General features: G+C 52.8%; 1 protein-coding gene across 1 annotated transcript; it reads left to right on the forward strand.

Moving 5' to 3' along the window:
• Positions 1-3: 3 nt before the first annotated feature.
• On the forward strand, positions 4-12,069 carry LOC134559228 (histidine--tRNA ligase, cytoplasmic). Its single transcript, XM_063413823.1, has 13 exons — positions 4-160; positions 867-956; positions 2,611-2,730; positions 2,911-3,006; positions 3,717-3,842; positions 5,787-5,894; positions 7,565-7,663; positions 8,590-8,683; positions 8,820-8,947; positions 9,031-9,273; positions 10,386-10,502; positions 10,815-10,961; positions 11,580-12,069. The coding sequence occupies exons 1-13, from the start codon at positions 83-85 to the stop codon at positions 11,637-11,639; spliced, it is 1,506 nt and encodes a 501-aa protein (XP_063269893.1). The 5' UTR covers positions 4-82; the 3' UTR covers positions 11,640-12,069.
• Positions 12,070-14,830: the final 2,761 nt, after the last annotated feature.

Here is a 14,830-nt window from a genome sequence, read left to right on the forward strand (position 1 = left end):
TGACGTCCCGGCGGTGGCGGCGCTGCGCGTGCGCGGCGGCGGGGCGGGAGCGGCGCATGCGCGGCGCGGGCGCGGAGTGGCCATGGCGGAGGAGGCGGCGGTGCGGGCCCAGGCGGAGACCGTGAGGAGGCTCAAGCAGGACAAGGCCGATCCCGACGAGGTGCGGGGGCCCGGCATTCCCGGGAATGGGGCCCTGGGAGCTGCAGGGGGGGTGGGAGCGGCGCGCTGGGAGGAGCAGGGAATGAGAACTGGGGCGCCGGCGGTGTCGGGATGGGGATGAGGGGCTCGGGGGCAGCGGTGCCGGGCCGGGAGAGGCTGCTGGGCGGCGGGTGCGGAACGGGGGGTGCTGGTGGAGAGCGGACTGCCCTGGGGCTGGCGGCACTGGGGAGAGAGGTGTCGGGAAGGATGGGAGTGCAGGGCTGGGAAGGGCTGAGGGTGCCGGGGAGACGCGTGGTGAGAACTGGTGATGCCGGTGTTGGATTTTAGGGAAGGATGCTTGGGGCGGTTAGGATTTGGGAGGAGGATGCTGGAAAGCGCTAGTGCTGGTGCATGGAGCAGGAGCTGGTGGTGGTGGGGATAGGAATGGGGAGATAGCTGTGGATGGTGATGGAGGTCGTGGGAGTCAGGGAATGGTGGAGGCGCAGGCGTTTGCGTTACTGAGATAGGGGTGCTTGTATGAGAAGTGGGAAGTACTGGAGAGCAGCAGGGAATGCCCCTCTGGTTGCTGAGAAACTGGGAATAGGGGGTGTATTGAGGCTGTGGAGTCAGGTGCACTGGGAGTGCTGAGGTGGAAGGTACTGGGGGAGGCAGTGGGCTGGGACTGGTGGGTGCTCTTATCCCCAGCTTCCTCCTTGCTCCGTTCCCAGATTGCCAAGGAAGTGGCAAAGCTGCTCGATTTGAAGGCACAGCTGGGGGCAGATGAGGGGAAACAGAAGTTTGTGCTCAAGACCCCGAAGGTAAATCTCCTCAGCACACTTCTGTGCCCCTCTGTATGCATGTCCTCCCCCATCCACCCACCCTGCACCCCCCACATCTGGGGCAAAAGGCCAGCATGGCCACACCTGTCTTTGTTCGCATTTCTGTTTTCGCTTTCAGTTCTAGCAGCAAGGGGCAGAGGGATTCAACCCAGATATGCACCACCCTAGAGACTTCTGGGCGCTTCTGTGACATTCCAACCTCTGCTGGTGTGGTCAGGAAATTCCTTTCTAATCAAGCTTTATTGCAGCTGCCCAGTGTGAGAAGGCTCATATCTGCTCTTAGTCTGAGGGGCTGAGCAATCCAATCTGTCCCATTTACTGAACAGGTCTGGCCAGCTGCTGGAATTTCTGTGTCCTGTTGTGGAAGGACCCTTCCTTTACAAGCAGTTTTTCAGTCTCCAGGCCCCTAAGAATAGTGTTCATAACGCAATTTCTGCTGAAATGCTTTGTAACCTGAATGCTTCATCACTGGCAGCTGATCAGAGACCACCTGCTTCCATGCTGTGGCATGGATACAGTTATGGATATGTTCACAAACAAACCAGCCTGTGGTGATGCCACTGACACAGGAAATCATGGAAACATGGAATGGTTTGGGTTGGAAGGACCTTAAAGCTCATCTTGTTCCACTCCCTGCCATGGGCAGGGACACCTTCCACTGTCCCAGGTTGCTCCAAGCTCCATCCAGCCTGGCCTGGGACACTTCTAGGGATGGGCAGCCACAGCTTCTCTGGGCAACCTCACAGGGAAGAATTTCTTCCCAGTATTTAAATGTCTCAGACCTGTCCATTTGTCTATTTCCTTTATGATATGTTTTGTTAAATGTAGTTGTAGTGTGGTGCCTGGAAAGTGGAAGAGTATTTCACTGTTTAAAAGTGAGGAGAAGGGGATTTTGCAGCCCTGTTGAGTGTCAGAGAAACTCATTTGAGTTTCCAGCCCATCTCAGGCTTGTCAATGGCAGCTGAAGGCCACCTCAGTGATCTGGGAGTGGGGCTGCTTCCTCCTTCCTAACTTGTTTTATAAAGTGGACATTGGAGGTCTAGCTAATTAACAGTGATTTGTGCATTATTGAGAGTATAAAGGTGGTCATTGAAATAATTCAGTCATCTTTGACACCAAAGAAATGGAAAAGGTGCGTGGCCCTGGGAATTGTAGACAGACATTTCACAGGTGTTGCATTTTGAAAGATGTTTTTTCTCTGTGTTTGGAAATTGCAGAGCTGATGGTTGTTCCACAGTTTCAGAGCATGTTTGTCCTCTGTTTCCAGCTTTGGGATGGCTCACTGGGCAGGGGTCTGGCTAATAGGTCTGAGTCAGAGTTGAGGACAGGTCCTGGTTGCACTGTCAGTCTCGAAAGCACTGAACTGCTTGATCTGCTTTATCTCCTTTGTTTCCTGCACTGTGAACCTCCTGACCTGGGTTTCGCTCTGCAGTCCATGGCAGACTCTGTCTGAGCTGTGTCCTGATGTTTTCCACCGTTTTTAGTACTGTTCACCAATATCTGGTGTCTGGACCTGGTCTCTCTGGCTTTGTTAGCAGTATGGCAGCTTCTTCATGTTGCTTCTGGCATCTTTCTCATGTCATGCCTCTCACCCAAAGCATCCCTTGCTTCTCCTCTTGTTCCCTGATGCCAGGGCACGCGGGATTTCGGGCCCAAGGAGATGGCCATCCGTGAGAGGGCCTTCAAAGCCATCATCTCGTGCTTCAAGCGCCACGGAGCCGAAGTCATCGACACGCCCGTGTTCGAGCTGAAGGTGGGTGAGCACACAGCAGGTTGGCTGAGCTGCTGAGGACCCTGCAGCTGAGAGTGCTGAGGGCTGAGTTTCCTTCCTCACTTCCTAGGCATTCTCCCTTTCTCTCCCCATTATCTGTGTGCTCTAGGGCTGAGCCCCTGTCACTGAAATGCTGTTTGTTTGTGTGTTGTTTTGTTATAGGAGACACTGACAGGGAAATACGGTGAGGACTCGAAGCTCATCTATGATCTGAAAGACCAGGGAGGAGAGCTGCTGTCCCTGCGCTACGACCTGACAGTATCCTGCCACAGCTGGTGCTGGGGGCCTTGGCCATCCTCCTTTTGGGGCAGCACTGTCCTGAGGGGGAGGGAGGACCCCAAACTGACAGGGAGAGCATGAGCAGGCACTGTGGTTCAGTGGGTGCAGAGCCCTTGCTCGGTTATTTACTGTGCATTGCTTCTGTTTGAAGGAATGCTTAGAATCATGGAATATCCTGAGTTGGAAGTGACCCCAAGGATCGAGTCCAACTCCTGACCCTGCACAGGAGACTCCAGCTGTGTGCCTGAGAGTGTTTTCCAAATGCTCCTTGAGCTGTGGTGCCATGACCGCTTCCTTGGGGAGCCTGTGCCCATGCCCAGCAACCCTCTGGGGGCAGAGCCTTTTCCTGACATCCAGCCTGACCCTCCCCTGACATGGCTTCATGCCCCACGTGTGTGGAAGTAAAGCAGATCTGTACTGAGTGGGGTTTCTCCCAAGAAGGGTTTCCAGGCCAGGCTGCTGCAGTATGCAGCCCACGTGAGACTGAGATCCAGCCTAAGTCCTGCTGGAAGAAGCCTGAAGGGGCCCTTGGAGGCAGTGTGTGTGGGGAGCTGAGATAAGTCCAGCTGTCTCTTAGCAGTCCTTTGCCCCGGGGGTGCAGGGTGGGAGGCAGTGAGGACCCAGCGCTGCCTGTGACTGATAACTGGGGGTGAGCCCTGCCTGTTGCCATCCCTGACTCTCTGTCCCAGGTGCCCTTTGCTCGCTACCTGGCCATGAACAAGCTCACCAACATCAAGCGCTACCACATTGCCAAGGTGTACAGGAGGGACAACCCGGCCATGACCCGGGGCCGCTACCGCGAGTTCTACCAGTGTGTGAGTTTGGCTGTGGGCAGGGGCACTGCTGGGGCTGGGCAGCGCCTGTGGACCCACAGCACTGTCAAAATAACAGCTGTGGTACCCTGCCTTGTGGCTGTGGAAGCTCTGAGGGATCCACTAGTCTTCTCCTTAGTGTGTCCTTTATGAGTGCGGAAAACAGCTGGAGGCTGAGAGAATGTTGTGACAGCTGTGACACGGTGCTGGTGTGGCACTTTGCCATAAGAGCCCCCATGTTATGGGAGGGCAGCTCCTTGCTCCATCCCACAGTGCTTGCTGGATGGGTGGTGGGGAAGAATTTCCTTCTGATCCCAAATCTGGCAACGTTTCAGCTCTAGGTGTGTTAGCAGGACACACAGACCAGGTGAGGCAGTGGCATATGCTACTTCCATTCCGTGTTTAGTCAATTTTAACTTCAAAGGAAGGGAAAACCTAGAGGCCGAATTATACAACAAGTAAGAAAGCAATTTCCTTTGTGACTTTCTCATGGTAGCCCCAAGGAACAGCTTTGCTCTGCTCTACTGACACAGTCCCCAGGGACTCACACTGCAAACAGTTTTTTTTGTTTGAGAATGTTCCTACTTCATGATACAACCCCTGGGAATACGTTCCAGCTTTGGCTTGGTGATTCCTGTTTCCAGATGTCTTGGGGTCATTGCCTTCTGTCTCATCTGCTCCAATATCTCACTCGTAGGGTAGCTGGAAATGGTCTTCTAATATCCAGGCTAAACTTATTTGTATCTGATTGTTTCCCTCCTCTCGTTTAAAGAGTTCAGCTTTTAAAACAGTCGCTGTCATCCATTGATATGTATTCTTCCTCTTTCCCAGGTAAATATTTGGGGAATGGTTAGAGAAATCTTCTCCTCCTTAAACCACATAAATCAAGCTCTGTCACTTTTGTTACCTTCTCTCCTTGGAGATGTTTTCATTCTTTCTCAGCCTAGGACCTTTTCCTGCAGCTTTTCTTCAATATAATTCACCAGCCCTTGTTTGTTTGTTTTGTTTTCCAGTGAGATTTCATCTGTGCCATTTACAACGATATCAGCACTCTCCTGACTTCCTCTACTATTCTTGTACTTCCTCACCCAACTTTCCCAGAGATTGCATCAGCCCATTTTGCACTCAGATCAGGAATGAACTATGTGATCCCACCTCTTCCTCCAATGTCCCAGTTTATTTTGAGAGCTTAGTGAAGCCCTGCTGAAATATATCCACGTAATGAGAATTATTCTTGTACCCAAAATCTCACTGAAGACTTGGGGTTTCCTAAACAGGAGCTGAACAAGGTCTCTCTTGTTGCTTCTGTGTTTTATTTCTCTCTGAACACTGATGTTGTTTCTAGTTGTGGCATACCAGCCTATTAAAGCATCTTGATGTTGGGATTTGGTTCTTCTATGTGCTAGTTCATCTGGTGATCTCTGGTGGGGACCACTCAGGGTTCCTGATTCCTTTTTCTGTCTTAGCAGTTGAAACTCTGGTTTTGCTTCTCTTGCCTTCCTTAGTCATTAACTTGATTGGCATGTGTGTTAAAAAAAGCATCCTAAGAATCAAGGTGAAACATTTGGCATTTAGATCATAGCAAATGAGAAATAGTTTTTTCCTCGCCTTCCTGGTTCCTTTGTTCTGTTTATTTACTGCTGCTCCTCCTTTCTGTTGTTTTTTGAGGATCTCTGTTTCAGAGTGTCACACATGGGTCAGGGGAGCAGGTCACAGTGTACAAACTCTTTGAAATGCAGTGGACATGAGAGCCCTGCTGCCTTCCACGGTAGAAGTCCTAACCCACATCCTGTCCCTTCTGGACTGAATCTATAAGGGCCAGTGCTCCCTCACAATCCCAATTCTGATGGGTTTTGTATATAAACTGCTGTTACCAGCAGCTGAAGCAATTTTTCTGCAGCTGTGCTGTGGTGCTGAATCACTCACTGCCTTTTCCTGTGCCCCCAGGACTTTGACATTGCCGGGCAGTTTGACCCGATGATTCCCGATGCCGAGTGCCTGAAGATCGTGCACGAGATCCTGAGTGACCTGCAGCTCGGGGACTTTGTCATCAAGGTGAGGCTGGGTGGGTTCTCTGTGCCACAGTGGGCAGCAGTGGTCATTGTTCTGTGGTTTTACACAGTAGCACCTGTTCCCACCCTAAGGCCTGACCCAGAAGTTTGTCCCTCTTTTCTGCCAGGAAGCAAATGTGCTTCCCCTTGGGCTAAAGATTGGACCTACACTGGATTTGCTTTGAGCTGGAAATGACAGGAATTTTCCTGAGGCTGCAGGTGACAGTGTTCTCTCCAGATATGACCACGGTCCCTTGCAAAATTCCAGCAGCCAGCTAGAATGACAGGATGGTCTGGGTTGGAGGGGACCTTAAATATAACCCAGTTCCATTACCCTGCCATGGGCAGGGACACCTTCCACTAGACTGGGTTGTTCCAAGCCCTGTCCAGCCTGGTTCTGAGCACTTGCAGGAGTGGGGCACTCACAGCTTCTCTGGACAACCTGGGCCAGGGCCTCACCACCCCTATAATAAAAAATTTCTTCCTAATACCTATCTAAGCAGGTGGTCATCATATTCACTGCCTGCACTAAAATAGGCTCTGGTCCAGGATTCCTGCCCTTATCCCTGCCCCTGATGTCTCCTGAGCAGGGGCATCTGCTCAGTGTTTGTGGTGTTGCCTGCAGACCCCTGCCTTTCTACCAAGTCCTTTTTGGAGCTGAAGCACTTCCTAGACCAAGAGTTGTGCACTACTGTAGGCTGAGCTTGCTATTTGCTTCCAGATACCTCTGTTCCCTTGGGATAGCAACAAACAGTGCTCAGTGTGTAGGGGAGACAGGATGGGAAGAGTGCACAGGAGCAGGACAGCAATGAGTGGAAGTGCTGGATGCACATGAGGGAGCTCTGAGGGTCCTGGGCCATTCCTGGGCACTGCAGGCTGGGTGTTGTGTTCCTGTTTTAGCCCCGTGAGGCAGGGGACAGGTACTTTCCCTTGAACCTGTCTGGAGTGAGGTGAAGGAGCTGGGTGTTTTGGGCAGTGCTGAAAATGGGGCCTTTGAGGATGAAGATATTCCTGCAGTGGGGAGCAGCAGAATAACTTGCCTGTGCTTATTCTTGTTTCCCAAAAGGCACTTTCTGGTTCGTGTTGATGCTGGAGGATTCCAAATTCCTGTGCAGTTTCTTTGTTTCTGAGTAACTGTAGACATTGTCACTACCCATGGAAATGCTGAATCCAGCTGAGTCTTTGGCCTTAATTATGTACTCTTACAGAGCACAATTAAGCTACAGAATTCACTATTCTATCATTAAAAAAAAATCCTCATTGAGGATTTAACATAATCAGATGTCCCTTTTCTCTTATGCTGATAGTGTAGGGTAATACTCTGAATTCATCTCCTTGGCTGTGGTCAGTTCTGAGCTGTTTTTACAGGCCCACATGAGGGGATTCATAGGGCCTGATGGTTTTTTTCCTCTGTTGAGTGGAGGTGTCTGTGGCTGTAGAAAGAAATGTGATGGATCTGCCCAGCCTTGGTGGATGTCAGTTGTGCTATTTGGTCTGCTCTGGGAAGCTCAGCTCCCCAAGAATGGGAAACAAATTACAAACAGCAAAAAAAAACCCTTGGCAGACATCTCCTGCGTTCTCTTCCATGATTAAAACTGCAGAGGAATGAGGCAGGACACTGCAGAAGCTTCTGCTTGAGTTGATAACTGCTGATGTGCTACTCCCTTTCCCCAGGTCAACGACCGGCGCATCCTGGATGGGATGTTTGCAGTGTGTGGGGTCCCGGACAGCAAATTCCGAACCATCTGCTCCAGCGTGGACAAACTGGATAAGGTAAGGGCTGGAGCCCCAGGCTGCAGCTGCTGCTGCTGGAGTCTCAGGGAATGAGTGGCCATGAGAATTGGCTGGAAAATGCTGATAAGAATCAAGTTGTTCCCACCTTTCCCTCGAAGGGCTGTGTGCTGGGCACAGCATTCACATAGGAAGAGTGGATCCTCTGTTTTGTTACCCACTATCCCATGAGGTCCTGATAAAAGGAAAGGTGGGAGGGCAAAAAGCTCTTCACATAGGATGTTCAATATCCCAGACCTTCACCTGCTCAAGGTGTTGCTGCTTATGAACCAGGCTCATAAAACCCTGCATCAAATTAGGCTAGGGCATGTTAAAAACAGCAGCTTGTGTCTCATCTCATGTGGTCATGGTTCTTTGTTGAAGGGTGAACTGCCTTTTCTTGTGGAGGACTCATCAGATGGTAAAATGAAGGCATCTGGAGGAATTCTCACTCAGCCCTGTTAGCAGAAATCCATTGCAGAGGCATGACCAAAGTTCAGGGTTTAGGGCTGTGTATGTGTGGAAAAGCAATGGGAAGGGAGCATATTATGCTTACAATGGGCTTTTTCCATTACCCAAGCAATACCTCACACCTTTCCAGGTGATTCCATGATCAGCAGCACTTTCCTGAGTGGTGTTTATGACTAAGTACCTAACAGGGAAACCACAGCAGCAAAATGGCTCTCAGACATGGTGGTTATACAGTGATATTTGATTCTGACCAGAAATGAAACTAAAAGTATTTTATAGGGTTCGGATACAGACAGGTTGTGCAGAGCTACAAGAAATGGGAGTTATGCACACATGACTGTGCTCTGAGAGCTGCTACTTCTCTCATGCACCTTCTAACAATGATGATGGGATTCTGCCATGCAGAGGAGAGCCTGTGTCCCTGGTGCAGTGGCTGATGCCCTTCTCTTCCCTCACAGGTGCCATGGGAAGAAGTGAGGAGTGAGATGGTGGGAGAGAAGGGGCTCTCTCCCGAGGCTGCGGATCGCATCGGGGACTATGTCCAGCTCCACGGTGAGCAGCACGGGGTGCTGCCCTGGGCCTTGTCCTGGGCTGGGCATGGAAGGTGCAGGGCACACACCCGGCTGGCCGGGGCCAGCGTGCCTGTGCTGCTGCCCTGGCACAGCTGAGGCATGGCTGGTCCCCACAGGTGGGCTGGAGCTGATCGAGCGGCTTCTCCAGGACCCCAAGCTGTCCCAGAACAAGCTGGCCAAGGAAGGGCTGGGGGACATGAAGCTGCTGTTTGAGTACCTGACGCTGTTTGGCATCACAGGGAAGGTGAGGAGGTGTGGGGGCAGCAGGGGCTGCTGCCCTGGTGGCCCCCGAGCAGGCGGTGACGGGGCCGCCCCTGTGCCCTGCAGATCTCCTTCGACCTGAGCCTGGCGCGGGGCCTGGACTATTACACGGGGGTGATCTTTGAGGCTGTGCTGCTGCAGCAGGAGAACGAGCACGTGGAGGAGCCCGTCAGCGTTGGGAGCGTGGCTGGAGGTGGCCGCTACGACGGGCTGGTGGGGATGTTTGATCCCAAGGGCCGGAAGGTGCCCTGTGTGGGGGTCAGCATCGGGATCGAGCGGATCTTCTCCATCCTGGAACAGAGACTGGAGGTAGGTGCCCCTGGTGCTCAGCTAGGCGTGGTTAATCCCTTCCACTCCAGCAGATGCTGAAGTGAGTGTTCCTTGCCGCAGCCTTTGGAGAAGCCAACCAGGCCTCTGCTGTGCTCTGCACCAGGAGCCAGAACCAGGATATAACCTCCAGTTCTCTCTGGCCTGGCAGATGATATCTGGGGCTCCCACTGAAGACAAGACCCTTCTTTCCACAGGCATGGCTTCTCTAGCTGCAGCTGGAGGGGGCACTTCAGTCCTTAGCAGGGGCAGGTACTAGGGCAGGTATCTAGTGTTCCTCACTTCATTAGGCATCCATGTGAGCCCACGTCCTCCTTGGTGAGGCAGCATTGTTCTGCAAGGGAAGCAGCAGCCTGACACATCTATTTGTCCTGCCTATGACACTACACAGAGCAGACAGGGATCACATCTTCCAGGGCAGAAACTGCAGTGCCTCTAGTGGTTTCATATTTTTTCCTCTTTCCCCTCCTCAAAGTTGTACTGTTCTTCATCCCAATCAATGGTTGTTCAATAGGTCTTTGTAAACTCCCAGAATGTGGCTACATGTTCCCCTCCCCCAGAAGTCTGGTGTTGGTTCTCTCTTGGCAGCCAGACACAACTGGAATTTCTAAATAGAAATTGAATTCCTCCCCCACCACCTGCAGTCTTGGCCAGGTTTGTTCCTTTGCAGGTGACCTTTTAAAGGCTACTCCCTTCAGCAAGGCACCAGGGAAATGCCACATGGAGTATCCAACATCTGCCACAGGGACTGGTGGAGCATTCAGCTTGCTGCTGTTTAACCCATAGTTAGAACCTCAGCTGTAGAGCAGGCAGATGCCTTTGTCTACATTCTCCTGGGTGTGTTGCTTCTGAAGTGCTTGGAGCAGATATTTAGGGGGCCCTTGGGTGTGGAGAAACATGAGGGAGGCTATGTTAAGCACACATCATGGAAAATTGATTCCACTTTAGGATGGGATCTGTGGGATCTCCCTGACTCTGAGTTAATGCTGTTGATCCCTCTGAGCCAAGTCCTTTTCACTGCTAGACTGATGGAGCTGAGTGGTGACCCATCGTGCTGATAGAATCTCAGGTGTGTGTCTGTGGCCCCTGTCTAGGCCTCTGAGGAAAAGATCAGGACAACAGAGACACAGGTGCTGGTGGCCTCTGCCCAGAAGAAGCTCCTTGAAGAGCGACTGAAGCTCATCTCCGAACTGTGGGATGCTGGAATCAAGGTATGACTGGTGATGGCAAAGTCAAGAGCTGCCTGTTCGCTTTGTCTGGGAGTGGGGAGCAGACTGCCTTCCTGAATGGAGCCTCCTTCTTCCTGGTGTCCCAAATCATGGGCTCTCCAGGAGGGGGTGTGCAGCAGGACTTGGTTAGCTCTGGAACTGCAAGGCCTTTCTGAACCTGGTGCCTTCTCCATGAGCCCATCCTGTCCCCATCACACAACCCCACAGTCACCCCTGGCCCAGCAGTGCCTGGCTGAAGGGGTCCAGTGAAACACCCCAGGCTGATGATGGTGTTATGCTCTGGCTTTCTCCCAGGCAGAGATGCTGTACAAGAAGAACCCCAAGCTGCTGAACCAGCTGCAGTACTGCGAGGACACAGGCATTCCTCTTGTTGCCATTGTGGGTGAGCAGGAGCTCAAAGATGGAGTCGTCAAGCTGCGGATCGTGGCAACCAGGGAGGAGGTACGGCCTCTGGCGTGGTGGGGTTGGCCAGGTGACCCTTCAGCCCAGCTCAGACCAGCCCTCCAGACCCAGTGGTGTTTCCAGCAACTTCTGTGACACCCCATATTCCAATTCTTTGCCCCCTGCAGCTTCCTGGAGTCATTAAGTGCTGTTGTCTCTAGCTCTGGAGAGTTTCCTATTACGTGGCCTCCTTGAACTCCTCAGTTCAGGAGCCTGGAGCATGGAGGGATTCAGTGGTGCTCTTGGAATGAGTGAGACCGAGCAGTTAGCCTCGAACTGCAGGGCTGCTCTGTGCTTGTTATCTCAGCACAGATTCCCAAAACGAGCAGCACTGAAATCATTGGCTAAGATCACTGCATAGATCACCTATATCAGTTGCTTTGGAACCAGTAGGAAAGTGTAGGAAGAGCATCATTCTCACAGCCATTATTCAGGAGAGGGCTTATTGGGGTTGCTGGCACGTTCCTGCTCTTACAGGTTCAGCTCTGTGGCTGCTGCAGCCCCTGTAAAGAGACTGGTGACACCTTGGTGTGACCTCCTGAGACAAGGGCCATGACTGTGGTGACGTGTCAAGCTGCTGGAATTGTATTGAAGCAACTTTTTACTCCCCCTGTGTAGGTCAACGTTCCCAGGGAGAGCCTGGTGGAGGAGATCAGGATACGAACGAGTCAGTGTTAACCTCGTTGGACGCTGGATTCGGGCTGACAGATTTCCTCCTGGAAATGCCTTCACCAGGCTGTGCAGCAGTGGGTGGGGTGTTGGGGTGACTCTGAAAGCTGTATTTATTCTTGTCTTAACGCCCTTCCTTCCCCGGTGGGAGCCAAGAGGTTACACAGACTCCTGCGCCATGCTCTGGCCCTTGAGAACGTTGCTGGAAAGATGTTGAGGAAGTGGCTCTGGCAGACGCTGGCCACACGTCTGCCACAGCGACCCATGGAGCCCCGTGCTGGCAGCAGGTCCTGGGGGTTTGGCTGCAGCTTCTTGTTCCCGTCACTTTGAATAACCATCCCAGCCTATCTCTCTGCTCTGGCTGCAGGGGAATGACCTTATCCCCAGCAAAATGTAATGGCACTGCTCCCAGAAACATAATAAATCTGTCTGTCCCCTGCTGTGACTCCTGTCTCTGCTGCTCAGGGCAGGGATTTGCTCACCTGCCTCGTTAAGCCAGAGCTGTTCTCTAAAGGTCATTGTCGATGTTTCTGCCCGTGATGTTTCCACCTCCCTCTGGATACCCCTGGTGCTGCCAACCCCTGTGACAGGTGGAGTGCAGCCCCCAGAGCTGGGTGGAGCTCCATGAGTGCCCTCCTAGTCACAGACAGGTCCCCCAGTGTCCTGTGGGGGACTCAGGGTGCCCCCCAGCCCCCTTCACCCCTGAGCTACACATTTTGCCTGATGTCCCCAAACCAGGTCAGTTTTTAAACCTGTAGCTCCCTAAACAAGGGTTAGATATGAATAAAGAAACAGTACATCTTTTCTGTTCGTAAAAGGGCAAGACAAGACAGAGGAGTGGCAGGGAAAGCAAGATAAGAAAGGGCTAGAAAAAGGTAGAACAAGGAGGCAGAGGCACAACAAAGCAAGGGACGGGTGGCAAGGCCTCACTTGTCATACATTGCCACCCCCGTCTCTTGCCCTCTGCGCCGACGAGAGCTCCGTGAAGGTCTCTAAGGGGCCCTTGGGCACGGCACTTCAAGTTGCATTCTCCACTCGCGCCCGCGCCGCCGCACTGGCACCAGCGCGTACCTGTGCACCCTATTTATACCCTCCTGCCAGCACGGCGCCTCCGGGTCTATCCAATCACAGCCCGAGGGCATGCCCGGTCTGGCCAATCACAACCCGAGGGCATGCCGGCCCAGCCAATCCCGGCGCGCCCGTTCCCGCCCCGCTGCTGTACCCGATCCCTGCTCTCCCCTCAGGCTCTGCTCCCGCCGCCACCGCTCCGGGGGCCGATCTCGCCCGCTCCCCGCCGTCCCTTCCTTCCCCGGGGAGAACTCCCGGCCGTGACCTGAACGGGGAGCCCCGCCGGCCCTTCCCGGGCCCCAGAAGCACCGACCGCGGGCTGCCGCAGAGAGGCAGCGGCACCGCCCTCTACCGGAGCGGCGCCTCAGGCGAACCGGGGGGGCGGGGCCGGGCTGAGGGGCCGGGCCGCCGCGGAGTGGGCAGAGCTCGGCGGGATGGAAAGGGCGGCTGTGATTGGGCGAGGCAGAGAAAGACGGGCCGGGATTGGCGGGGCGGGCGCTGCCTCTGCCCGGGATGGGCGGGGCTTGGAGTCTGTGGGAGCCGGAGGTGCGCGGGAGGCGGTGGCGAGGGCCGAAGGGCGAGTCCGGGAGCTCTTCCGAGGGTCCGGGTACCTCCAGGCGAGGGCAGGAAAGAGCCGGAAAAACAAGGCATGGAACAGGCTGGCGAGGGAGGGATCGGTACAGCAAGGCAAGGGAAGGAAATCAAGGCAAGGGAGGAGAAGGCAAGGACGGGGTAGGCAAGGGAAGGGAAGAGAATGGTGGACAAGGCAAGGCAAGAGAGGCAAAATCAGTGAAAGGACAAGGTACAAAAGGCAATTCAGCAGAGCGGTTGAAAGGCAAGGAGAGGCAGTGCAAGAGAGCAGCACAGGCGTGGGGCAGAGTGGCTGGAAAGCTGCCGTGTTGGAAAAGGCCCTGGCAGTGCTGGGTCAGTGCTGAACATGGGCCAGAGCGTGCCCGGAGGGGCAGGAGCCCGAGGGCATCGTCCGGCCTGGACCTGTCCTGGTGTAACCAGCAGGACCAGGCAGTGACCTCCTCTCTGCCCTGGGTGAGGTCACACCTCGAGTGCTGCTTCCATTTCTGAGCCTGTCACGAGAAAGGCTTTGAGGGGCTCTTGCATGTCCAGAGAAAGGAATGGAGCTGGGGAAGGGTCTGCAGTGTCGGTCCTCTGAGGAGCAGCTGAGGGAGCTGAGGGGGCTCAGACTGGAGAAAAAGAGACTCAGGGGAACCTTCTTGCTGTCTTCAACTCCCTGAGAGGAGGGTGGAGATCAGGCTCTGCTCCCAGGGAACAAGGGATAAGAGGAAATGGCCTCAAGCTGCACCAGTGGAGGTTCAAGTAGGACATCAGGAAGAATTTTTTTAATGGAAAGGGTGGATAAACACTGGAAAAGGCTGCCCAGGGCAGGGTGAAATCACCATCTCTGGAACTGTGAACAAAACAACCGGAGCCAGCACTCAGTGCCCCAGTGTTGTTGACAAGGTGGTGATTGGTCACAGGTTGGACTCAATGAGTTTGGAGGCATTTTTCAGCCTTAATGATTGCATGATAAAAAGGGCAAAGAAGAGCATTAAAAACCACCTTTGCTGATGTTTTTTGTTTAGAATTACATTTATATTTCGTATAATTATATTTTCAGACATTCATTTCTGTTTGCAGTTAAACTTTTCTAAAGGTTGTGCATGTCACCCTCAGGCTGTTGAAATAAAAGCTTCCAGCAGGGTTAAAACTGGGAGCACAGATAGTAAATATGAATTGAACCTTTTTAGTAAATGAAGCATCTGCTTTCATTATTAAAATGAAAACAAACCCAGATTTTTTGTTGTTGTTGTTGTTGTTTGATGGTTCTGGTAATAACCAAAGAAAAAAGAACAAAGTGCAACAGAAGATATGAAACTGTACAGTGATTTCAGACATTGCCTCAGTGGGCTGATTAACTGTTTGGAAATATTTAAACATGTGGAAATGTAGGTGATAATCTGTGTTTTTCCTTCACAATAAGGCCAGTGGAACTTCCTCCTCATGAACTGCTGAATATAAGTACGTTGCATAGTCTTCAACTTAGAAAATTAAATAGTGCCCTTATTAAAAATTAAGTAATAACACCAGGCACTAATTCTTACCTGGTTTGAATGAAG

Source organism: Prinia subflava, chromosome 16 (genome assembly GCF_021018805.1).
Source record: "Prinia subflava isolate CZ2003 ecotype Zambia chromosome 16, Cam_Psub_1.2, whole genome shotgun sequence".
Lineage (NCBI taxonomy): Eukaryota > Metazoa > Chordata > Aves > Passeriformes > Cisticolidae > Prinia > Prinia subflava.

Excerpts from the sequence above, each read along its gene's own strand:
- LOC134559228 (XM_063413823.1), top strand. The coding sequence starts at position 83 with ATGGCGGAGGAGGCGGCGGTGCGGGCCCAGGCGGAGACCGTGAGGAGG. Across the intron at positions 2,731-2,910 it reads CGCCCGTGTTCGAGCTGAAG|GAGACACTGACAGGGAAATA; the intron begins GTGGGTGAGCAC and ends GTTTTGTTATAG. Across the intron at positions 3,007-3,716 it reads CCCTGCGCTACGACCTGACA|GTGCCCTTTGCTCGCTACCT; the intron begins GTATCCTGCCAC and ends TCTCTGTCCCAG.